This window comes from Nicotiana tabacum, chromosome 12, assembly GCF_000715075.1.
Source record: "Nicotiana tabacum cultivar K326 chromosome 12, ASM71507v2, whole genome shotgun sequence".
Lineage (NCBI taxonomy): Eukaryota > Viridiplantae > Streptophyta > Magnoliopsida > Solanales > Solanaceae > Nicotiana > Nicotiana tabacum.
Genome location: NC_134091.1, coordinates 25266601 through 25292736, shown reverse-complemented (window position 1 = coordinate 25292736; position 26136 = coordinate 25266601). Strand labels below are relative to the sequence as shown.

At 36.4% G+C, this 26136-nt stretch overlaps 2 protein-coding genes across 3 annotated transcripts; one reads left to right on the top strand and one right to left on the bottom strand.

Annotated features, from left to right (window-relative positions):
* The first annotated feature begins 212 nt into the window (after positions 1 to 212).
* On the top strand, positions 213 to 20783 carry LOC107771746 (uncharacterized). Of its 2 annotated transcripts, none has more exons than XM_016591189.2 (7): positions 213 to 525; positions 10432 to 10473; positions 10977 to 11099; positions 11768 to 12003; positions 18405 to 18441; positions 19950 to 20007; positions 20140 to 20783. In XM_016591189.2, exons 1-7 carry the CDS (start codon positions 406 to 408, stop codon positions 20220 to 20222), a joined length of 699 nt encoding a protein of 232 aa, XP_016446675.1. In that variant the 5' UTR covers positions 213 to 405; the 3' UTR covers positions 20223 to 20783. The 2 variants fall into 2 exon arrangements, with proteins under 2 accessions (XP_016446675.1, XP_016446676.1); XM_016591190.2 differs by having other exon boundaries at positions 236 to 525; positions 10986 to 11099.
* Positions 20784 to 21888: 1105 nt separating this feature from the next.
* On the bottom strand, positions 21889 to 25798 carry LOC107771747 (squalene monooxygenase SE1). The gene is made up of 8 exons (XM_016591191.2): positions 25306 to 25798; positions 24794 to 24905; positions 24137 to 24311; positions 23714 to 23882; positions 23290 to 23508; positions 22906 to 23181; positions 22286 to 22564; positions 21889 to 22187 (listed from the first exon to the last, which is right to left on the bottom strand). Exons 1-8 carry the CDS (start codon positions 25555 to 25557, stop codon positions 22077 to 22079), a joined length of 1593 nt encoding a protein of 530 aa, XP_016446677.1. The 5' UTR covers positions 25558 to 25798; the 3' UTR covers positions 21889 to 22076.
* Positions 25799 to 26136: the final 338 nt, after the last annotated feature.

The following is a 26136-nucleotide window of genomic DNA, read 5'->3' as shown; positions in this document are numbered from 1 at the left end:
AGTTCATGTAGAACATAATCTCACAATAGAATTAAAAATAAAATAAAAAACCTAATTATTGATATTATGATGGCTTTTACTTTACAAAACAAAAGTCCAATTTTTTTACTTTTACTTTTATTAAAGAAAGAAGAAGTAATACAGTTGACCCGAAAAGGTCCGACGAGCACTAGCGGGTCGCTGGGATTTAACACAACCAATTAAAACCACACACATAGAATAAAAGCAGAAATTGAAAGAAAAAAAAAGAAGAAACCATTTCAATTTTCATCTGAAGTCGGCGTAGAAGAAAAACATCAAAGGTTTTGGATTCTGTCAGGGACATAGCATGTTTCGTCGGTTCTTTTTGCTGTTTACTTCAGTGATTACAATTTTGGGGTGAATTTTGTCAAAGCGAATCAAAAAATGGGTAATGAAAAAGCCGGTAAAGACAATGACGAAAAACCTTATGAAGAAAAAGAGGAGATGAGACTTTGGGGAATTTTTGTTTTTGCGTTAATTGGAGCTACTGCCACCACCTTTGCTGTAAGTTCTTAACCCATGTCATTTCTTTTTGCTTTTGATACTTTTTTTCATTAATTTGCAATTGGGTATTGGTGAAATTCAGTGGTTTGGTGTAAATTTCTGTGTTTTATTGAGTAATATCGAGATAATGCAATAAATTGGGCATATAGGGTAAACGGGGTTGCGTTTATTGTTGTGTGGGTTGATATTTTAGGTGTGGTTGCAAGAACCAAAGTTTATGATTGATCAAACTGGGAAGGAAAGAAGATTGGGATATTTAGGTTAACTATGTCTTAGGATCAGTTATAAGTAAATTTATGCCTTGATTGATTTTAAGATTAGCAGTAATTCTGCCAATATGATTGTTTATCTATTCAGAAAACTCAGTGATGCTATTTGCTAACGGGCTGCTGTGTTGCAGCTTAGGGTACGGCGATCATTTTGTTAATTCCTTTTTTGGGGGGATTGGGGTGGGGTGGTGCTCGATAACTTATAAATTTTCTGAAGTCCTGAAGGGACTATTGAATGGAAAGGAAGATACAGCAGAAATCAAGTTTTGCAAAGGGCTAAATGAACTTTTCAAGATTTTCGACCCTATTTGCATATAGTTTTGTTACCAAAGGAGCTATCGAACAATGAAATTCAGTTTAAGAATTGGCTTAGGCAAATCCTCAAATTATCTACTGTTTATGAACTTCTGTGAAAAGCAAAGAGTCCTACCTCATATAGTACTGGTGCCCAGTGGCGGACCCAGAACTTTATGCAAGCGGGTTCAGATATATACTAAGTCCTCAACCGTCGTTGACACTAAAAGCGATACTACGTTAACATACAAGGTTTACCTTGCTCCTTTTTTTTTGGATGAAGTAAGGGAATTTCATTAAATGGCATCAAGAAGATGCATAGCAAAAGTTACAACATAAAGGTATTGTCTGCTCATATGCAAAAAACTTACAGGACAACTAAGGAGCAGACAAAATTCAGAAATAGTTCAACACTAGTTACAGGGGCCTGATTGAACCAACTAAATAAGTTAATTAAACAAGTGGCCTTAAGAGTGTCGTTGAGAGTTGAAATCCCATCAAAACATCTACGGTTCCTTTCATTCCAAATACTCCAAAAAATAGCACCAGGTACCATTGACCAAGTCTTTTTGATGGATTTCCCAACTCTCCAAGAACACCAACTCTCATAAGCTTCCTTGATACTGTTTGGCATAATCCAGGCAAGTCCAAAAACTGATAAAAACATACTCCGAATATCAGTTGCTACTGAACAGTGCAAAAAAAGATGCCCCACACTCTCTGTTTCCATCTGGCACATATAACATCTATTCACAGTCGGTATACTTCTTCTGCTAAGATTGTCCTGAGTAAGACAAGCTTCATACAATGTTGTCCACATAAAGCCAGCTACTTTTGTAGGTAGTTTGGTTTTCCATATAAGCTTCCATGGCCATTTGTCGATCAATTCCTTGTTGGAGCATAGATTGTCATATCCTCTTTTGACAATATAGGTTCTCTCTTTTGATTCACCGCATTCCAACCTATCATGCACCCTGGGAATTGACATTAGCACCTGATAATTTATTGAGCAAACCTAACAGATCATTCAACTCCCAATCTTGGATGTCCCTTCTAAAGTGTGGAGCCCAAGCACTATTTTGCCAAACATGTGAGATAGTTGCATCTTTATTACTAGCAAGTAAAAATAAAGCTGGAAATTTATCTTTCAAGGTCTCTGTACCTAGCCATTTATCTTTCCAGAATGATATATGAGCCCCGTTCCCTAGCTTGAGTGATGACTCGAGCTTGAATTCTCCCTAAAGCTTTGAAATGTGTTTCCAGGGGCCTGAACCATGTGGAGCTCTCCTCTGCCTAGTGCACCAGTTGTTTGCCACCCCATACTTTGCTTGAATTACTGTTTTCCATAGCCCTGAACTTTCCATGTTGTACCTCCAATGCCATTTCATCAATAAACTCTTGTTATGCAAGGCAAGGTCCTTTATCCCTAGCCCTCCATGGTTCTTAGGAAGAGTAACTCTTGGCCATTTAACCAGATGGAACTTGTGAGTGTCACTGTTGCCTTCCCATAAAAATCTCTTCTTAATTGATCAAGTCTCCTTTGTACCTTAGTTGGGATTGGGAATAAGGACATGAAATATATTGGTATGCTATCTAGCACACTATTGATGAGTGTAAGTCTGCCTCCAAAGGATAGGTATTGCATTTTTCAGGAACCCAGTTTTCTTTCAAAAATTTCAATCACTCCATTCCAGATGCCTTGAGACTTGTATCTAGCTCCCAATGGGAGCCCCAGATATGATGCAGGGAAAGATCCCACTTTACAACACATAACCTCTGCAAGCTCATCCAGATTTGGGACTGTGTTAACCAGATAGATGGTGCTTTTCAGCATGTTCATGTGTAGGCCTGAAATAGCTTCAAAGATCATTAGCGTGAGATTAAGATATAGAACTTGTGATTTTTCAGCTCCGCAAAGAATCAGAGTGTCGTCTGCATATAGCAGATGCGACACCATCCCAGAATTGCCCTCTTCATTGCCCACCTTAAAACCCTCCAGCCAATGGAGCTGGTTAGCTTTGTCTAACATTTTGCTTAGGCCTTCCATAGCAAGAATGAACAAAAAAGGTGACAGCGGATCTCCTTGTTTGAGGCCTTTTTGGGGAGAGAAAAACCCAACAGGTCCACCATTGATTAGAATTGAGTACTTCACTGTGGTAATACAAAATTTAATCCATCTAATCCAGCGTTCTCCAAATCCCATCTTCCTGAGTATATTGATCAAGTACGCCCAATTGAGTTGGTCAAATGCCTTTTCAATGTCAAGTTTGAAAAGTAGACCAGGTTGCCCAGACTTCATCTTCCAATCTAATATTTCATTGGCTATTAGAGCTGCATCAATGATCTGCCTTGATTTGATGAAAGCATTTTGATGTCCTGAAACTAGCTTCCCTATCACCCCTTTCAACCTCTCTTCTATGATCTTGGAGGCTATTTTATAAACACTGCCAGTCAAGCTGATTGGTCTGTAGTCCCTCAATTTAGTGGCTCCTTTCTTCTTATGGATTAGAGCTATAAACGATGCATTACAAGACCTGACTAAGTTGCCATTCTGGTGAAAATAATAAAGTGCACCCATGATATCATTCTTTACTACCGCCCATGATTTCTGGTAAAATGCCATAGTGTAACCATCTGGACCTGGAACTTTTTCAGGTGCACAAGCTTTGATAATGTCCAGAACTTCTGCCTCTTCAAATGGTCTTTCCAACAACTCTTTCTCTTCTCTAGATAAAGTTGCTACATCTTCTAGCCTTGCTGAAGGTCTCCATCTTTCATTTTCAGTGTACAACTTCTGATAGAAGTCTAAAATCTCACCTCCGATTAAAGCCTTGTCTTCAATGAAATCATCTTCAATTTTAAGTCTGTCAATACGATTATTTCTCCTATTGGAATTGGCAACTTTCTGAAAGAACTTGGTGTTTTTATCCCTTCTTTGAGCCACAAACATCTTGATTTTTGCCTCCATGAAACTTCTTCTGCTTTGGCCAGCTGCTGAATTTCCATTTGAAGTCTCATCATGCTGGATTTTTCTTCTTGAGAAAGAGTTATGCCTTCAGTTTGTTGTTGCAAAAAGAAAAGCTCCTCTAGGGCTCTTCCTTTCCGAGCTGCAGTTCTGCCATATTACTCTCTGTTCCAAGTTGTGAGATTTTTTTTTAGTAGCTTCAATTTATTCACCAGTACAAAGTCAGGAGTGCCATTGACTTCATAACTCTGCCACCATGACTTGATCCTATCCTGAAAGCCTTATGTGTTTAACCACATATTTTCAAATTTAAAGTAGGATGGATTTGAATCCCAGTCCCCACTTTCCAACATGATAGGAGATTGATCTGAGATGACTTTGGGAAGCGCAACTTGACTAATTTTTTGGAAAGTATCATTCCATTCTGATGACACAAGGAATCTATCTATTCTTGATGCTTGGATATTCTCCTCTCCTCTGGACCAGGTGAATTGAGCTCCCTGCAATGGTAAGTCTAATAAGCAAAGATCTTGAATGACATCTGAGAGCCCTCTCATGGCCCTTGATCTTCTCAGACAATTATGCCTTTCACCTTCAAACCTACAAACATTGAAATCGCCTCCTATTACCCATTGCTCATCCCAGATTCCTCTAACAGCCCCTAGTTCATTCTATAACTTTCTCTTTCCCAGTTTGTGTGTGGCCCATACACCCCTGTAAAGCAGAACCTGAAGTTCTCATTAGTGCTTTCAAGCATGCTTGAGATGGAATAAGTACCCTGTTGAATTTCAATACTGTTCAACAGTCTTTTGTCCCACATAGTAATTATGCCACTCCTAGTACCACTGGCCTTGAGTTCTGTCCAGCCAGCCCATCTTGTGCCCCATATGTGTCTTGCTAGAATCCCATTCCAATCTTCCCATTTAGTTTCTTGCAGAGAAAGAATATCCGGCTTCTAAACTTTAATTAGTGATTTAATTGTATCCCTCTTTCCAATATCATTCAACCCTCCAACGTTCCAGCTAAGGATTTTGATTTTCATCCGGAAAAGACTGAATATTTCCTCCCCTTACACTTTTTATCCCCCCCCCCCCCCCCCGGTCATAATTTACCAAGCATAACAACCTTTTGGCTTCTGTTTCCCCCTTTTGTTAGGTTTTCCTTCCCTCATATACTTTTGGTTCTTCGCTTGGATTTGTCTCTTTTCCTCCATCCTTATAATCATATCTAGCTCGAACCCCTTCACATCAACTCTGAATGCCTTGCAAGCTTTCCCATCACTAACTTGGTCCATTTAGATGTCTCAATTATTGTAGGACTCTGTAATTGCTCACCGGAATCGTACCAGGGGAGAGAGAGACAATCACTTGCTAATTGTAAAGAGAATTGAGAATCAGAATCACTAACCGGAGACGAAGCAATTCTGGGAAGCAATCTTGGCATGCACAGGGGATAATTCATATGCTCACCTTCATCATCAACTTCCAGATCATGTAAAGAGTTACTATTCTGTTGATGTTGAATATGATTTACATCGATGGAGTTGTTAGTGATTGGACTTTTTGCTCTCAATCTCTTGGGATCAGTGGCTATCTTAGGTTCTTCACCACCCTTCAAAGAATTCTCTGCATGTGGTTGTGAGGAGGCCATATCGATGATTGTAATAGATTCTTTTCCCAGACAAGAGTTTGAGTACTCAGATTGTTCAAGTTGTTGGGGTTGTTGATTCTCATCTATTACTCGTATGTGATTAGAAAAAAAGCCTTTAGCTCTCCATTGGGTAATTTGTGGTGGGGCTTTTTTATGCTTTTGGGGTTTGTGTTTTGGGCCTTTAGAATAATAGAAAGTATCTATGTTTGGGCCCTTTAAAAGAAGGCTCTTTGAAACCCTAGATTTGCTAGTTGAGGGACCCCCAAAATAATTTTGGGGCTTTGTATTAACTGGTGGTACCAAGGAAGTGTCTAGGTTTGAGTCCTTTAAATGAAAGCCCATAGAAACCCTAGATCTGCTAGTTGAGGGGCCCATAGAATAATCATTGGACTTCTCATTAACTGATGGTACAAAGGGTTCAAAGATTTTTGAATTAAAGTGAGGCTTCTCCACATGCCCACACACGTGCTTGTGACCAGAAAGGGAAACTGCAGGATACGAGGTCTCGATATTTGTAGCTACCAGAAAAGCACCATTGGAACAGGTCCGATCAGATTTTCCGGCGAATCTAGGAGTAGCAGAAACTTCATCCACCAAAGAGATTTCGAACTTCCATTCTCCTATATCAAGATTAATCTTACCCGGTGTTTTGGCTTCAGTGTTCCTTACGCATATCCTAGCCCAGAGAAGATGATTGATGTGTTTTGTATCTTCATCTACCCCAACATAGCCACCACAAAATTCACCAATAGTTTTAGAAGTATCCAGTGACCAAGCATGAAGGGGGATGCCGAATGCTTTGATCCATCTGAGTTCCGACCTCTTGCTTGCCAGATCTGTACTGGCCACCGGTGTCCACCACTCTAATGACAACCGTCTTCCGTTCCAATGCCATTCACCCACATGGATTCTCTCAGCTTCTTCCCTTGAAGGAAACTAAAACAAGAATCTGTTATGAGAGATTGGTGTAATTTTGAGACCAGAGCAAACTTGCCATCTGCTAGTAAACCATTTGTGTAACACCTCTGGTTTTAGGCTGTAGCTGAATGGGTCATTGAAGTAGCCAATCATACAATTCTGCAAAAAAGTTTCTCTCGCCTTTAACTCAGAACCTGCTGCTTGAGTCACTACCTTGTCCGGCCATTGATATATTCTGGCAGCTTCAACAAAAGGCTTTGTGTGAATATCAGCAAAATGATTGATTTTGCTGTTTGAAGGTTTCCCCAGGAATCTCAATATCTTGTCTGCAATATCTCCCCAGTCCCTGTTATGTTCATCTTCCGGAACAATGATTGCATTGCTTCTATCTCCCACCCAAGTTTCAATTCTGACAAAACGGCCATAACTGTTGAAGTTCTGATACACTCTGTAAATGTATGTTTGAACCTTCCTTTCCCAACGTCTACATAAGTTCCCTGTACCCCTGGATGCTAGAGCAAGAGATTCACAAACCCAACGTATATTCTCTTCATCAATGTAGATTCTGCTCGTAAATTTCCTGTTCCTTTCTATCAGTGTATACCATCTAATTCGTCCTTCATGATTCCCTGCCAATTCGAATGATTTAGAGCCAGATGTGAAGAAAGTTCTTTCCCCCATGATTTGAAATCACCGGTGAAGATTTACACAACATGTTTCAGAAGAGAGAGAGAGAAAGAGGAGAGAGAATAGAGCATTTTTTTTGTCTAACGAAACATTAATAAAGAAAACATTGCTCGCTACTCTTTATTTCGTTTCGAAGTTGCCTTGTTTTAATTTTGTTTAAACATTTACCTAGATTTTAATAATAGATCTATTTATCTTACAAACTTTACAATTTATTAAAACTTATTTTATAAATTTTACCGGAACAAACATCAATTTGATCTATTAAAATATAGAACTCATAATTTAACTGGCGCTAACTGTAAATCAAAAATAACATAAGAGAGCTATAAACTAAATCAAATTAATAATTTCAATATAAGTTTCAAAACTATGAAAGGAAACTAATATAAAATTTCTTCATAAAAAAAAAAAGTAAACTAATATAAAATAAATAATAAGAGAAAGAAGAAGAAGAAGCAACAACAACAATGCAGGTCGATAACGGAGGGACAAGTAAATAGTTTAAAATAATATGAAATGTTTCATATAAAAAGATTGTCAAGTTTGGATAGAATAATATTTGAAGGAAAAATAAAAAAACGAAAATCATTATGTCTATAACTATACATTTGTATAAATTGTATAATTTATGTATATTAGGGTCGTTTAAAATATTCAACTCAATAGCTCCATTCTTAAACCAAAAAAACAAACATGAAAAATTGCGGCATGATTCTTTTGAAGAATCACGGTGATAGGATGTTAAAGTGGTATATGATAGTGTTTTGGTGGCTTTCCTTGGTTTAGAACATGTGAAAATAAAGAAACATAAAGGCCAAACATATATGGAAAAGTAATATAAATATAAACGACAATAATAATGCAAGACCTAGTTTCGAACTCACGACCAATTACACATTCTGAACCCGCTTAAACCATCCGACCAAGGAACTTCCTTTGTCAAGCGGGTTCAACGACCTTTATTTTATAGGAGTTAGTTTCTTAGAAAGATAATTTGTACATAAGAACCGTTAAAAAAAATTATGAAGCGGGTTCAATTGACCCCCTTGAACCAACGTGGGTCCGCCCTTGTTGGTACCCCGATTTGTAATAGGCATAATTGTTCATTACTTACTTTTTGTTAACAGAATGACACGTTCATTACTCGGTTAGGAGCCAAGGAGGTTAGGCATTATTTTTACCCCATTAAATCCACGTGACTCTAAGGTAATCTCTTAGAAATCTTGGAAGAATTAAGGAAACATGTGATTTATTGTGGAGAGGAAAGTATCTCTCTTTGGAGAGGGGCGAATGATTAGTGATAAAGAGCTCAAATATTTTTAGTCTGGCACTAATAGGGATTTTGGTTCTTTCACATAGAGACATTATCGAAAATAGTGATTGTCGCTAGACACAGAATATCAGGCAATGGAAGATGAAGATTTTTCAAATGACGGTACGAATTCTCATGGCGTAAGTTTGTGGAAAGAGATTATGATGGAAAAAATATGATTTTACAAAGTTCATCAGGTTCATTGTCAGGACAATGGCCCTTATTGAAAAGAATGTTGGGTACGACTACCATATACATTTTTGGTTGGATAAGTTGTCTGGAGACCTTGAAGCATGCATATCCTCGTGTGTTTTTCATTTATAACGATAGATCAGTGTTTTGGATAGCGTGTAGCGACAAATAGCGACGAGGGCCCGCGTCACTGAGGCGAGAAGCGAAACGCTCGCCTTTTTGATGTGAAGCGACAATTTAAACAAAAAAATAAAATATTAAATTTGAAGCGACAATAGCAACAATATATTAATAAATATATCAATTCAAAAATTAAAAACTCAATAGATAGTGTTGTTCGATAAAAAACAGAGCAAAATGCTACTCTCTATTGAGTGTTGCTCGATAAAAAACAGAGCCAAAAAAAAAGAGAAGAAAAAGGAAGAAAGAAAGGAAGGAGAAAGAAGAAAGAAGACCAAAGAAAGAAGAAAGAAAAACAAATGGCTAAAGAAGAACAAAGGAGAAGGAGAGAAGCGTACCTGGCTGGGTTGACTTGGATGAAGAAGAAAATGGCAGAAGAGATGAAGAAGAAAGAAGAATCGTTGTGGGTGGGTTGACTTGGAGAAAGAAATCGCTGGTCTGCTCGGCTGCTTGAAGCTTGAAGAAGAAAGGCAGAAGAGATGAAGAGAATCGCTGTGGGTGGGTCGACTTGGAGAAAGAAATCGCTGGTCTGCTCGGCTGCTTGAAGCTTGAAGAAGAAAGAAATCCCTGAAAGCCCTAATCACGGGTCTTTTCTTTTAATCCCTGAGCTTTTTCTTTTATTTTTTAAAAAAGCGACGCAACAGTCGCCTCTCGCTACACAGGCAGAGGCGAGCGCTATTTTGAAAACGCAATAGAGGAAAAAAGCGCTGGATGCTCGCATTGCTACGCCTCACGCTATTAGCGCTGAGGCGAGCGCTACTTACAACACTGCGATAGATTGAGTAATATTTTTGAGTTTATCACGAGAAATATGTAGAAAATATTCCGGGAATTATTTTTGAAAGAGCCACCTAGGATTGGGAATGAGAAGGAGTAGTGGAGTTCGTGCAAAGGATTTATCGTTACTAAATTGTGGGAGATAAGGAGGATAGAATAGAGAGGAGGGCTTTGGATACTTGCATATATTGATTAAAATCATATTATAGAGGGGGGGAACGGGAATCAAAGTGGAAGAAGATATGGATATATAAGTTCTTATCAAAAGAAAAAAGGAAGATATGGATATAAAAACAGATGTGAACACCTTGCTTGTCCCAAAATAAAAAAGATGCTTACACCTTTATGCATTGCGACTCAGTATTTTTATTAACGAGAGATGATGATTCAGTGGCTTTTTACATATTTTTCTTTTCTTGGATACTTATATAATAATGGATTCTACAAATTGAAGTTGAGTAGGTCAGATATTTTTATACCCAAGGCTAACTGGTCTGGGTCGTTTCTGCTTCTGACAGCTTTAAACTTTCGTGTTCTGTATGCTGTTGGAACAAATGAAAAGTTTTAACAGGAGTTTGTAGCTTTGCTTGCTTCCTCCTCCCCCCCCTCCCCCCCGGGTTGCTATTGATTCTTAACTCACGGCCCGAGAAATTTGGCAGGTTACACAATTACGAAGTACAGTGGATTATGTCTACTCTCAGGTAATGAACATCTTTATTCAATCTCTTTTTGGATAAATGTGGAATTTTTATAATGGTGATTTCTAAAATTTCTGTAATTGATAAATATGCAATTTTTATTTCCATTTCAAAATTTTAAAAATCAGTATCCAAATTCACATCAAATGAGTTACTTTTTATTGTTAAATTCACCTCGGATGAGCTTTCCTCGAATCCCTCATTCTTATTCGGATAGATGGAGAATATTTTCCAATTTCATCTTCTTTTTATAACCCAATAAATTCTCACAGGCCAATTGGCTTTCAAACTCGTTACGTGCAATGTTCTACTGTGCGAGTTTAATTCTAATTAACTGTTACATGTATAAGATGAAGTATATCATATGGAGTTGCTTTCTTGTTTGTTTGTTTGACATTTGTGCTTAGAAAAGGGTTACTTTCCATTTGTTTTGGTAAATGCTGAGCAGGGTGGACAATTTTTTTTTTTTGGCTTGAGCTAATAATTATTTCTTTGAATTGCAAAAGTTGATGCAGTCGGCACGGAAAGCTCGAGCTGGGGGTTCTTTTAGGACAAGTTTTCAGGAGGAAGCATGGAAAAGATATAATCGCAGGATGCGGGAAGAGTATGAAGAAGAAATGGAGAGAGTGGTGAGCTACATCTTCATCTTCAACAGTTATTTGTCACTTTCATTTCCTTATATCAAATTGAAAGAGAGAACATTGTCAAAGTCTTTCTCAACTAAAAGCAAGTGAACTCGTATGAAGAGATTGGAATATGAATCCAGGCCCCTATGTGTATTCGTTAGAATGCATGTGTGGCTCTCTGAATATGAATTTGGCCATGTCTAAATAATTCAAATACCATTTGTTTTTCTGGATATAAGCGTGACCCAACATCTCAAATAAGCCGTGAGTAAAAATTTATGGAAAATCTTATAGTTAGAAGGTTGGAGAATGGAAATAAAATTTACCGTTATTTCTTCTTGTGATGATACACTGAAGTTGTACAGAACCATTGGACATCTAATAATGGTGAACACTCATCCTTATCCATCTTTCTTTCTAGTGAAATCTTCAATGCTACCTATGCTTTATTTGCCTGATTGAATTGTTGATTGTTTCTGCCTCCAATCTCATAATTTGTGACCTTCACAACCAACTACAGGTGTTAGATTTTATGGCTAACATATCTGAGCTAAAGAAAACGTAATGAGATCTTGGATAAATTTCCATTTGTGAGTTCATTCTGATATTTATGTATATTCTACCTTTAACCATGGGATTATTGTTGACCCAATATTCTATGCTTTTCATAGGAGCGCATACGCCGTATGCAAAGTGTTTTCAATAGGGAGAGAAACAAATATAAGAGGAGCTACGAGAGCTGGCAAGAAAATGGGTCAGGTGCTTATAATCAGCACTCCCAAAGGAATGACTGGTATTGGAAGGCTGATACATCATTCAGAGACCGGGGAACTAATTTCAGGGAAGCTCCTAGGGCCAATACAAGCTACGCGTTATCACATCACTACTCGGTTTTGGGCCTTGACAGGTAGTAATATGCTTTTGGATGTTGAGTTGATCTATTAATACTTGTGGGAAAATATCCACGCTTCTCCATGATCTACCCCCGATTTTTTTAAGCCAATAGACAACCCGAAAGAGGAAAAAGAAAAAGAGACTCCATTACAAAGATGATAGTCCTAGAACGGAAGGTGATTAGTACCATTACTACCTCAATTATTCTGGTTTAAGGCATATGCGTTGGTGCCTGAGCGTGCATTTTGGCCAGTTCTTTTGCTAGGGGTGTTTTGGATCAACACATAAAGAAGGGTTAAAAAGAAGAAAATAACTAGTTTCCGTACTTTTGTTGGCCACTCGAGCACCAAAGCATACACCTCAACCCTAAAAGAATATGCCTCATAGGAGTACTGGCTGCACCTTAACAACACTGTGGGCTCTTTTATTTTGAAGTCACCGTTTAGTTCTAACAAGGACATAAACTAAAATACTTAAAAAAAACTGTCTTTCTGTTATAAAATAAAAGCAACTTAGTAAAACATGAACAAGACATGTTATGAAATAAAAGCAATTTAGTAAAACATGATCAAGAAATGGAGATAGAGAGAAGGAAGAGATTTTCTTCTTCAATTGTGTGTATTTTCCTATCTATTACAAGGCCTTTATATATGCATGAAAAGTGAAGAAAAATATGTCATTGAATATGTCATTAAGCATAAAAATATGTCGTTGAATATGTCATTAAGCATTTGAGAAGATCATGGAGGAAGAGTAGATATCCACCATAATTTGATTTTTCTTATAACACTCCCCCTTGGATGTCCATAGATAATGTGCCTCGTTAAAACCTTATTAGGAAAAGAACCCTATGGCAAAAAAATCCTAGTGAAGAAAAAAGAGTACACATGTTTAGAAATACTCCTTTTGGTTGCCTCGTTAAAAACCTTGCAAGGAAAACCCAGTGGGACAAAACCTTGTAAGGAAAAAAGAGTACAACGCGTATTAACTTCCCCTGATGAGAGCATCAATTCACATCCTTGAGCCTTCGCATCCCAATCTTGTACACTAGTTTCTTGAAGGTTGACGTCGGTAGAGATTTGGTGAACAAATCAGCCATATTATCACTTGAACAGATTTGTTGCACATTGATATCACCATTCTTTTGAAGATCATGTGTGAAAAATAACTTTGGTGAAATGTGCTTTGTTATATCCCCTTTTATGAATATCCCTTCAACTGGGCTATGTATGCTGCATTGTCTTCATACAAAATTGTGGGTAGTTTGTCACACTTCAAACCACATTTGTCTCGAATAAGGTGTATTATAGACCTCAACCATACACATTCTCGACTTGCTTCATGAATAACAATTATCCCAGCATGATTAGATGAAGTAGCCACGATTGATTGCTTAGAAGATCGCCAAGATATGGCAGTGCCTCCATATGTAAACACATAGCCTGTTTGAGATCGAACCTTTTGTGGGTCATATAAATACCCAGCATCGGCATAACCAACAAGATCAGGACTGCAATCATTGCCATAAAATAATCCCATATCGGTAGTCCCCTTTAGATACCGCAATATGTGTTTGATTCCATTCCAATGTCTCCTTGTAGGAGCAGAGCTATATCTTGTTAAGACATTAACTGAAAAAATTATGTCAGACCTTGTAATGTTAGAAAGATACATTAGTGCACCAATTGCACTAAGATATGGTACGTCGGGACCAAGAAGCTCTTCATTATTTTCATGAGGTCGGAATGGATGTGTTTTATCCATATAAAATTGCTTTAAAATCATTTTAGTGTATGTTGATTGATGGACAAAAATTTCATCTTTCATATACTCAATTTGTAGACCAAGATAAAATTTTGTCTTTCCAAAATCTTTCATTTCAAATTCTTTTTTTTTTAAATAGTCTACTACTTTAGGAAGCTCTACTGCTTTAGGGTATAAGGATTTTTGAAGCTTTATTTAATAAATTTCTTGGAAACCTTGATATGCTTCAGAACAATTTAAATCCTTCAATGATTTCCATTATACGCATATCACGTTTTTCTTGTATTGCCAGATTAAAACCTGAAATGGCGACATCCACCACAAGAGAACATGTCTCTATATAATCAATGCCAGGATATTTACAAATCTTCTTGTGACACAAGTCGTCTTTATGTCTATCGACTTGACCTTTTTTTTTCCGCACAAGAACACATTTATACCTCCACTGGCTTTATACTTTCAAGTGTTGGGACTATCCGTCCAACTTCATATTTTTCAGGTGAAATCAATTTTCATTGCGTATTTTTCATTTGGCCAATCATTTATCTGTCCAAATTTCATGACAGATTTGAGTTCAAGATCCTCGTCAATATTAATAATATTGAGCGCTACATTATATTAACAATATCGTCAACGATCATTTTATATCGGTTCTACTATTACCCGATAAAGACATAACTTATTGAGATCTCTTTATCTTATTATCTTCAGGTACCTGAGCCTCTCCCATTAGGTCTTATGAAGTGTTATGTCGTGGTGCTCTTCTAGAACACTTGCCTCCTTATTATGACCATCTTGAATATTTGCTCCTCTCCTTCTTCAAGGAGTTTTATCTTTGGAACCGATTAGTCTATTATGCTTCATGCATGCCATAGACTCTATTTATTATGAACTTTATTTTATTTGGAGCATTAGCAGCTGAATATGACATTTAGTTTTGGGTCAGCAAATACGCCTGGCAATATTTTGCAAATGAATTATCACTTGAACTTCAAGTTCACATTTTCTCGTACGAGGATCTAGATGTACTCATAATAATTCATTACATGCATTACTTTTTCAGTTTCCCATTTTCTCCCCCTATTGTTGGGATCATCAACAAATATCCCTAGCCTTATTTGGGGGTCCATCTTTGTGCCTTGTGGTGGAACAATTAAATCATATAGCACATTCATATTTCTAGATGGAAATTATTTGGTTTCTGACCCTGAACCGATTGTGATAGGGAGAACTTATCATAACTTGGCTAGATGCGTACAAGTGCTGTTGTATATTAAATAATATATCACATACCAAATTTTATTTTGGCAATTTTGTTCTCATAACCAATGGTTTAGATATAATTGGAGGCATACAATTTCTGCTAAACCAACTTGGATTTAAACCAGTATTATCAAGATAAATCATCATAATTTATATTATGAAACTGTGCTCTAATAATTTGAGCAATCAATCTTGCAAAAGTCAAACTGCAAGTTGATAATAAATGCACATGTGACCATAGAATAGATGCATCTATTAAAATCATATAATAGTAAACGGTCCACATGGAAGGTGACTGGGCCCATATTTATCACCTTTTATTCGTTCCATAAATCAAGGGATTCAATCCCAACCTTAACTGGTATATCAGGAGAATAAGCAGCAGAAGAGAATTCTTGAAGAATCTTATATTTCTTCAATATATGCCAATGTAATTCTCAATTAAATTTTCGCATCATAATTGAACCGAGATGGTCAACCGGTCATGCCAACTAATATTTATTTCAGTAAACCTCTAGTTTACTTGTGGCTTGTGATTGCATCATCATGCTTATACTTGTGTAGTACAAATAGAAGAAAAGTCAGGTAACCTTTCATATTTACCCAGTATGATTATAGTAATATAAAGATATTCAATCTTCTTTTCATTTATAGTCTCAATATGCCAACCACTTTGGCTAATATATTTGTAAATCAAAATGTTTCTTTTGAGACTTACTACAATATTAATGTCATGAACAATTTGATTCATCCTGGTAGTAACAAATTAGTTCTTTCAGAGCTTTTAACTGCTTTTGTACTACAAGATCTTTTGTCACACCATCCATATAATGAATGTCTCCTTCACAAAGAGAATCATATCATAATAATTGTCATGTTCAAAATCATCATAAGCAAAATAATTTCTTGCTTTAATTTTGCTTTTAATAACTTTCATAAGGCATGACAAAATATTTTTGGCGTATCATATGTATGCGACCAATGATATATTCATGTAACTACACAGTAATATTCATTATCTTTCTTTGTCTCAAACCTCCCTTAGAGGTGAGTTGTGGTATGTATCCAATCATGCATTGCACGTCTTTATTCATTACTTTTATTACATACTGCTACATTCACCTTCAGGAATGAGTCTGCATTCTCAATGCTTATCACAAGTCACATTCTCTTAAAAAAATGGAGTATAATTATTGTGACATGCTTTATAAATTTTTCATACCATTTTGATGGTAAATATTTTCTTCACCTTTTTGAAGGATTACATCGAGAACCCTTGTTGTTCTCCTTTTATAGTTACCATAATGAAGACAAATTATTATTTCGTCCCTTGCCATGTCTTCGTACATTCATACAGTCATGAAAACTTATTTTGTCGTCTTTCAAACTTATCATATATTGTTGCCACATTCGCTTCACTGAATGGAGAATATCAAGCAGGGCGGACTTCATGATTCTTTCATTGATACTGTACATTGTGACTCAAATCCAATGCCTTACCCATATAAAGGCATGTTAGGCAAAATGTGTTGGGACTCAAACCCAACTCTTATCATTATAGTACACCAGAACTTAAATATGTCTTAACTAGTTGCATAATATGCCAAAGTACAAGATTAAATTATCAATCTTGTGGTCAGAAACATAAACAAAATTAGTTATAACAAGATTTAAAAATATAACCACTTTTTAAGGTTGTAGGACGAAAACGTTTCATTCCTTCTAAGTGTTATCACTTTTAGATTTACGTGAATTCAAATAGAAGTGCATTCAAATAAATACTAGATAATCTTTTAGAACACTTACCAATTTTGTAAACGATAAACCAAATCAATAAAGTAAGAATAAAGACTAGGACTTGAAAGCATATATATAATTCCTGTAGTACTTCCAGTATCTACATATGCGATCCAATTCACATCATAATATATGGATTATAGATGATAGTCAAAGGCTAAGATTAACTGTAAATCAGAATATCTATTATGCTTACAACTATCCTGCCACAATATTATGTTTATTTATGCATGCATTTAACCAACTATGCAGGAATAGTACCGGTTTAGTTCTATTCATTAAATATTACCATAGTAACATTCATCTTAGCGTGAAAAGGGTAAAGGGCACATTGGTTGTCTGATATCTGCGCACATATATGTAAGTACTATTCAACACATTAAATATAAGTTAAAGAATTGAGTAGAGAGTACCTATTTCAAAACTTAATTACAAAATATATATTCATGCATTTTGATTTGGTTCATGAATATATCCCTTGAAGGATAGCCAAACGATAACTAAAAATTCATATCAGACGTCAAGAAAGAATAAGCAAAAACTATAGTTGCCAAATGCAGGGCTCGCACACTTTCAAGCTATAACAAAATGGAAATAAAATACTGAAAGCTTATTGTGAGTTATCATGGAAAAATAGAAAAATTTTGAGATTAGTGGAAGATAAAAATAAAAATATGAATAAGCTAGAAAGATGAAAACTTATCTTGTATTAGTATCCAGCCCATTGGCTTCTATCTTTATTTTGTTTGATAGCCACATAATTGTTGGTATAAGGATAGCAAACACAAAGCACAGTCTATGCCTATATGGAGGTGTACGAAAATTAAAAAAAACTGTCTTTCTGTTATAAAATAAAAGCAACTTAGTAAAACATGAACAAGACATGTTATGAAATAAAAGCAATTTAGTAAAACATGATCAAGAAATGGAGATAGAGAGAAGGAAGAGATTTTCTTCTTCAATTGTGTGTATTTTCCTATCTATTACAAGGCCTTTATATAGGCATGAAAAGTGAAGAAAAATATGTCATTGAATATGTCATTAAGCATAGAAATATGTCGTTGAATATGTCATTAAGCATTTGAGAAGATCATGGAGGAAGAGTAGACATCCACCATAATTTGATTTTTCTTATAACATCTTCGACTTATTCACTAACTGCAACCTGATAAGAAAAAGATAACACCCTATGATGTGAATGGTGCAACCTACCAAGTGCTCCACCTATCTGTTTTACAGACTCTGGATAGTTGGATGTCATTTTTGTTATTTAATCCTTTACTGAGTTTTACTTTCACCATATGTAGATCATGACATCAATCATTATGTTCTTAAACACTTACATCTACGATGAGGTGGTCTAGGATAGAAGGTTTTGCTGCTCTAGAGGATGTTATTTCTTCTGTAAATTACGCATACTTACCTTTCTTCCCTATTTCTAATTTTTCTATTACATAAAAGCTGTTTTAGTTTTTCATGTTGCCAAGAAGTCTGTATCTGGATGCCAGATATTTAATGTGGATGTGTTCTTAGGTGATGATATTGACATTGACATGAAACTTGACATGTTTGATCCTTCCATTTTGACAGGTGTAGGACGAAGCCTTACTCGGATGATGAGATAAAGGTATTTATCATTCTCCGAAATGTCTGAAAGTTCTCCCAGTATTAAAATGAAAATTAGTTCTGTTGTATATGTGTACCTTCCAGTTCTGTTATATATGTGTGTACCTTCCATTGTTTTTTTCCTAAAAAATCTTTGTTCCGTCCCTTCATTTTGAAGACCCCCTGATCTCACCTCTTCCCTGGTGGGAGGAGGATGCTTGAGAAAACTAAACAACGGAGACAAAGTTCTTTTTGTGTGCTTCCACCCCAGCCGCCCCTTTGTGAATTGCAGGCGTAAAAAAATTATCTCCTTTTTCTTAATTTTCTGAGTATATAAAGGTTTTATTTTGGCTACCACCCTGCTTGAGTTACAAGCTTAAGACATTTATCTACTTTATACTGCTCCTATTTTTCTGAATTTTCTGAATAAAACATTTGTAGATCTATTTTTGGTACTAGGCAAAAGGTGACGAAATCATCCATAGCCACTTAATCTTTAAAACTACTGCCTGAAAAAGGTGAAGAATAAAATGAAATGAGTCAACAACTTTACTTTTTTATTTGTTCCTAGTTTTTTAATAGAGACTGCAAGCTAAGCTGCTTTATCTCTTTTGCCTGCGACTTGTCTCTGATACACACACAGCAAAAACAAGAAAAAAAATCTGAACTCACTGAAGAGAACATATTTCCAATTGATTTAGATCGAGCGGAATACTTTATTTTGAAAAATGATCATGCAACTTGCCTTTATAGAACAGAACCTTTTGAGTAGCTTGGAATCTTGATTTATCATCTTGCTACAACAAAAGAAACTCGAGAAGTTTCTGGCAAACTTCAGTTAAAACATATTACAGAACTAGCAAGAGTTCTCGGTTATGTAAATTGTGCTTGATGTAAAGCCATGCGGAGTGTGTATTGAATTGGTGAACACAACTTCCATATGTTAGCTTGCTTCTCCTCTGTTTCAACTTGAATGTCCGCCTTTTCCTTTCTTAACCTTTTTCAGAGTGATGTCTAATAACTTAGACTGTTCAAACATATTATACTTCATAATATATATATATATATATATATCCCTACATTTCTCTCAACAATATTTTAACATTTACAACTCTATGAAAATCCATGTAAATTAAACAAAAACATTCAATCTGAAATGGTGAGAATAGGTGGTAAGAAAAAGAAGAGCGAATAATTGAGTCAAAAGTCCAGTTTTTTACTGCCTCATCAAACTCAAATAGTTGATGCCTAGTTTCATCTAGAAGTGTTGGCATTGGCGATAACTAAAAAGTTTGGTGAAGCTGATAATATGGTGTTATACATACTCGTATTCACTGATCTCTGCTACTATTATCTTATTTGATTATCCAATTTGAGCTAGTTGCAAGGGCAGCTGATATAGTTGGCATCTCGATGGTCCTTCAGTTTTGACTATCAGCTTTGCTTCTCTCTCTGTCACGCAGACGTGTAAAAACATTTACTTGGAATTGGAAAGGTTTATTAAAATGCACTTTTTCTTTTGTCTTGCAGTCAGCCTTTAGGGCAAAGGCAAAGGAGTTTCACCCTGATCAAAATCAGCAAAACAAAGGTAGATTGTATCGGCTAGTCTATTTGATATCTTATACTTTTTGACTTATTTTAAATTTGAGAGAAACAAAAGGAAAGAAGTGCTACTGCTTGCATCAGGCTATAAAAATCTGATGTTGTGACTTGGTTGCAGAGGCTGCTGAAGCAAAGTTCAAGGAAGTCATGAAGTCCTATGAGGCTATAAAGTCGGAAAGGAAGAATGGCATGAGCCGATAAAAAAGCCATGACAAACGATGCAAAATTTTAAGAGGGTCATTGTCCACTTGATGTTGTATGTAAGTCTAGCTAATCCAAGTGGTCCTTCGTGATGGAGCCTTCTGCTAGTTGACTGGTGCATTGGTATTCTTGGATTTTTATGGAGGTGTTCATGATACGGTTTAGAATAGGTTTTTTATTTGTTTATTTTTTAAAAATTTGTCACGAGCGTAAGAAGACTTCTACAGCATAGGTTGTAATACTTCTACAGGCGAGGTTGCAACTTCCCGGATTAATTGGTTTGGGAATTCCTCCGCTGGCTCCTTGCTGTGCTAATTCCTAGAAGAGCTCAATTTGTGATGTGAGATAGCAGAAGATATGGATTGACATTGTATATCACACAGGCTTTAGTACACTGTAAGTTAGCTGAAGATGTCAAATAAAGAGAGGCTGTAATTAGCCTATGAATTTTGCCTTGTATTATATCTGAGATGCCAAGGCTGAATTGCCCATGTAAAAGGTGCTGAATTATGTTATATTCTTAGATGAGTTGGAAAAGATTTGAAGCAGCTTCTTGAATCAGTTCATTGTAGTATCACACTAAGGGTCTGACTGAACAGCTTCATACTGAGGTCGAAATTTAGAACGCCATTCTCTATGCTAATTATTTGCCAATCAGTTTTCATGCTTACTCTGCCGACTCATTAAAAAGGATTACTTCTTGATAGAGGATTAATATAATGAATCAACTATTCTTCAATTCCAAATTTGTCAGGGCCAGCAATTAATCCCAGATGTCGATTTCATTCTAGTAGTAAATCATTTGTATTTAGATGTCATTAGTATACAAGAATATATCCGAACTTGTAATAGATTAAGGGGTCTGGACAACTATGAAATTTGATTGGATCTGAGTGGTTTCTGTGGGATCAAAAAGATTTCTAGATCTGTGTTACCAAACTACTACGCCCATGTTCGAAAGAGAAAAATATAAGATGTAAACGTGTAGTACATCTAGGGTGGCAAACGGTCGGGTCGAAACGGATAATGAAAAAAAAAGATAAATTATCCGACCCATATTTAACACGAATAAAAAACGGGTTAACCGGCGGATAATATGGGTACCATATTATCCATGACTTCATGAATATGATCACTTTAGGAAGAATTCTTAGTCTCCCAAACTTAAGCTTTACAAATATAAAAGTTAAACCCATTAGGTATCCATTGGTTATCCATTTTCTAAATGGATAATATGGTTCTTATCCATATTTTATCCGTTTTTAAATAGTTTATTATCCAACCCATTTATTAATGGATAATATGGGTATTAACTATTTTCTTTTAATCATTTTGCCGCCCCTAAGTACATCTAATGAACATTAGCCCACTGATAAATCTGAACCACGCTATATAAAGGCTAGAACTCTCTTCCAAATAGTATCTTTCATCCATTCCGTTTTAAGGAGAAAGAGCAGCAAATAGTGCAATGAGAAGTAAAATGACTATTATAAGATATGTTAGTTATTGTGTTAAACCTCACACCTTTTTACTGGCTAGTGATTTGCGTAGCTGTTGTTCGAGCACAAGAGGTTTACAATTGGCAAATCCTAAGCCAATATTTTGGAGAAATATAAGGAAAAACAAAAAGGAAAGAAGAAATCAACGTACAGCAAGAGACAATGTATGATTGAATAAGTTATATTTACTTTCCAGTTAATAATACAATCAATCAAGGGAACAAACGAAAAGGGAAAGAAAAAAAAAACTAGCATCAAAAAATATGTAACAGTTGGATTAAACTCTTAAGACACTCGCAACCAGAATACTTATGGAGGTGGCACACTGGCATTAGCCTTATTCTGTTTTTAGCAGTTACAATTTCACTTCAGGAGGAGACCTGTAATATGCAGGAACAGTAGCAGGGAAGAACATCTGCCTCACTCCTTCTGCTTTGATGATCGGGAAAATGATTCCAGATGCACCCTGTATTTGAATCGCCCGAAATGGTCAAAATACTAGGTCATACAAAAACATGTGAAGACTCCAAATATTAAATGCAAAAAAGCAAGATTGAAACCTACCGATATCAGCCGGGCTCCAATCCACATACGTTTGGGTGATGGGAAAGGCAGCAGCAAGCGGCCAACACCATAGATTGCCACAGCAAAGAAATGACAAACAAGGCTTAATGGACGAGGGTTTAAGCCAGAAAGCAAAGATACTGGTCCTGTTGAGAATACTCCACCGAGGCTCAAATAGTCAAAGCATGCATCGCGCATTTCCTTCCTAGCTTGATCAGGTGAAGCACAAAACACCTTATACAAGGCACCAGCCAATGTATTTATGGTGGATGCCACAGGCTGCAGATAAAATATGTGAGCCAAAAAGTCAAAAGGTAAATAATATTCTAGGTTACGTCTTACATATTGCTGCAGCAGAATATCTCTTAAGTTATAGTGGAATTGAGAGAGTTGGAAATCATAGAACACTAGAATGAACCAAGCCTTTTCACATTACTTTCGTTATATGTGGATTGATAGCTAGTGAAATCATCAAAGGCACATCAGTTTTCGGGTTGCAGATCCTTGATACTCACTAGTCAACATAGAGCTCTTACTTCACTAGGGATTCTTAAAGTAGAAAACAGGTACCGGCTCCAAATCTTTTGTTTATGGGAGGAAAGATTTAAAATGATTTTTACCTTACGCAAGGTGTAAAAGGACTCCAGATATCTACAAAGTGTAGGTGCATCATTCAAATCACGAAGAGGTTTAAGAAGATCACGTAATACAACAATATCAGACAATGCTACAGTCATTCCTCCACCAGTCAAGGGATGACGCATATTGAATGCATCTCCCATGAGAAGAGCACCAGGAGTTGGATGAGGAGCAGCTGGCATGCTTCGGTTTGGCATTGTTCTGATGTTCCCTTTATCAATTGCAGCAATGAATGCATCTTTTATCTCAGGAGGCACCTAGAACAACCATGTGGACATCTCATTGAACATCATGCAAATTAAGTATGTATAATACTATGATGATATGGTATGGCATTCAGGACAAAGTTTTCACCAGTTCTTTACCTGGGGAGCAACGATGCTTTTCAAATATTTGCCCATTTCACCATTTGAAATAGAAGGCACTTTTTGACCAGGTACATCAACCAGACAGCGGACCTCGGTACTGCTTATGGGATAGAACAAGATAGGTGATGGATCAGCCAAAATGACATGTCCATGGTTTGCATGTGGAAGCTGGCAGTTCTCCAGGACCAGACCAACAAAACAGGAAGGCACTTCTACCTGTATACAATGTGACATGTCATCGTAAGTATCAAGAGAAACAATAGGAGGGGACAACAACGCTGATGTTCATAGAAGTAAAAGCAATCTTGGGTACAGTAATTCTTATTCATACAATAAGTAAAAGCAAAAGATTTCACAAATTAGCCAACGCCATCTTCTTTTTCAAAAACAACCCAAGAGAACTATTGATAAGTGTCCTTACCTTTGGGTCGCAAAGGGTACGCCGTAGATTTGAGAAACAACCATCACATACTATGGTCAATGGTGCATAGGCTTTCAACTCTTCGCCAGATTTGTTTTTGTACTGAACACCTCTAATGGTCCCGTTTTCTTCAAGCAGAGACGTAACAGTGCCTTGCTCCAGTTTGACACTGTTAAAAAATTAAAGCCAACATGCAGCATTTAATCAACAAAAGCAGAGATCCTACTGTTTCATTCAATCAACCATGCCTTCATCCCAAATTATTAAGGCCAGCTATTTGAATCCTCCATATATATTCAGCAGGAAATTGTTTGAAGATGTAAAACTTTACATAACATATTGAGAATAATACAAGCAAGAGAAATCATTGAAAATAAGAAAGGAGGTATATCGATCAAGAAAAAATGGTAAAAAGGAACATACTTGGGAAGAGATGCAGCTTTCTCTCGCATTCTTTGAATGAAACGCCCATTGTGAAAGCTCCTTCCAGAAACCTCAGCGTGAAATTTCTCCAGGGGATAAGAAAGACGAGTGCTCTTGCCATCCTTGAAAAGAGCATACCCAAACACTCGCTGAGCATCAATATTCTCCACACAATCTGCAGCAGGCCAAGATGAAAAATATGAGAAAATGCAACAGAAAAGGAGACAAGAAGGTAAAAGTCTAAGACATCTTTTCCTTTTTTCACCTCAAGAGAATAATAACCTGTTTGGCAAGCTTCTCCAAGTTGAGAAGCACTTTTTTTTTTCAAAATTGAAGTGTTTGGCCAAGTTTTTAGAAGAAAAAAAGTGTTTTTGAGTAGAAGCAGAAGCAGTTTTGGGGAAGCAGAAAAAAGTAGCTTCTTCCCGGAAACACTTTTTTGAGAAACACTTTTGAGAAAAATACATTTAGAATCACTTTTTAAAAGCTTGGCCAAACACAAATTGCTGCTTAGAGGTGCTTTTCAAATTAATTAGCCAAACACAAACTACTTTTAACCAAAAGCACTTTTGAAAAAAAGCGTTTTTTCTCAATCGGATTGGCCAAACAGGCTATAAGTGACCAAAATTGACAACAATTCACATTATTTGGAAACTTTACCTTCCAAACCCAACTCCTGCAATTTGAGGAAGCCACCTGGTTGTAGGAGTTCTCCAACAATTCGATCAGGCTCTGTCAAATCTCTTTCAATTACTTTTACACGACGCCCCTCCTGTAGTCCAAAATGCATAACCATAAGTCTCTCAAAAAGATCCATTTTTTACCTCTTTCCTTTCAATACTTAGCCTATGATTTCACAGCAAGTTTTAATAGGACAAAAAATTAATATTTGCAGTCAGCACCAGCTTGTAAAAAGTTGATTCTATATTATAACCATCCCTTTCTTCTCATATGTATCAGGGGACAAAAACACTTGAAGGGTAAGAATTATTATTTTTAATCCTTCACACCAAATCAAGACATATTTCTTTCTCTGATTTCATCAAATTAACCAATCAATTTCATGTCTTTATGAAATATCAATCTAATTACTCCTCAATCTCAATTTGGTTTCTTTTTTTAAAAAAGATGTACATATAAATTTATAAAAGATGAGGAAGAAAGAAACGAACTTTGCCAAGGGTGTGAGCAAGAGCGGCACCGGCAACTCCGGCACCGACGATGATGATGTCAGCGTTGTCGTTTGCATCCTTTGATCTGCATTCTCCATCATACACCGTTGTTGTAGTGGTGCTGGTGGTGGCGGTGGCGGGGTCATTATTTTTATCTTTGCGGCCACCGTTTCTCTGAATGAAAAACCACAAAACTGCCACGAAGCCAAACACCACCGCAAGTACAGATCCGGAAAGACCCATATCCACCATTGTCTGCGACGGCAAACGGCGACGGAATTGGTTCTCTCCGTCAAAAACTCCTTCTATAGCTTACAACAATGGGAATCTTTTCTCTATCTAATACAAGAAAATGGGATAATAAAAACAACAATATATTAAATAAATGTTGGGTTGTAAATTTATGAATGCTTCGCTGGCGAGAGGGAGAGGTTTCTGGACAGCACGCACACTTCGATGACTTAAACCAACCCACACCACCCCCTTATTTTATAGGCTCCATTTATACAATATATATTCAAATAAAATGTTTGATCCAAAAACAATTTTTTTTAGGTAATTTCTATTTGGAAAAAAGAAAAAAAAAAGAGTTGCTGGTTTTGCTTTAATGGTTGGGGTGCTAGTTTTTTTCTTTTGTCGACTCTATGTGGTGTTTGCCTAATTTTGGGGTTAGGGAATACTTAAGGATGTTACTTAATTAAGTAATTAAGGTGTGATTTGGATTTTGTGCTAACAATTGTTTATATCAATTGGTCATGTGACATGAGGATATATTATTGGTAAAAATGGTCATGTTGTCAGAGTAGACAAGCAGGATATTAGGTGATAGGA

Coding starts and splice junctions, on each gene's coding strand:
- LOC107771746 (XM_016591189.2), top strand. CDS start 406: ATGGGTAATGAAAAAGCCGGTAAAGACAATGACGAAAAACCTTATGAA. Junction 10,474..10,976: donor TGGATTATGTCTACTCTCAG/GTAATGAACATC, acceptor GAATTGCAAAAG/TTGATGCAGTCGGCACGGAA. Junction 18,442..19,949: donor ACTCGGATGATGAGATAAAG/GTATTTATCATT, acceptor TTTGTCTTGCAG/TCAGCCTTTAGGGCAAAGGC.
- LOC107771747 (XM_016591191.2), bottom strand. CDS start 25,557: ATGGTGGATATGGGTCTTTCCGGATCTGTACTTGCGGTGGTGTTTGGC. Junction 24,312..24,793: donor GCAGGAGTTGGGTTTGGAAG/GTAAAGTTTCCA, acceptor GGCCTGCTGCAG/ATTGTGTGGAGAATATTGAT. Junction 22,188..22,285: donor TTGGAGCCCGGCTGATATCG/GTAGGTTTCAAT, acceptor ATTCAAATACAG/GGTGCATCTGGAATCATTTT.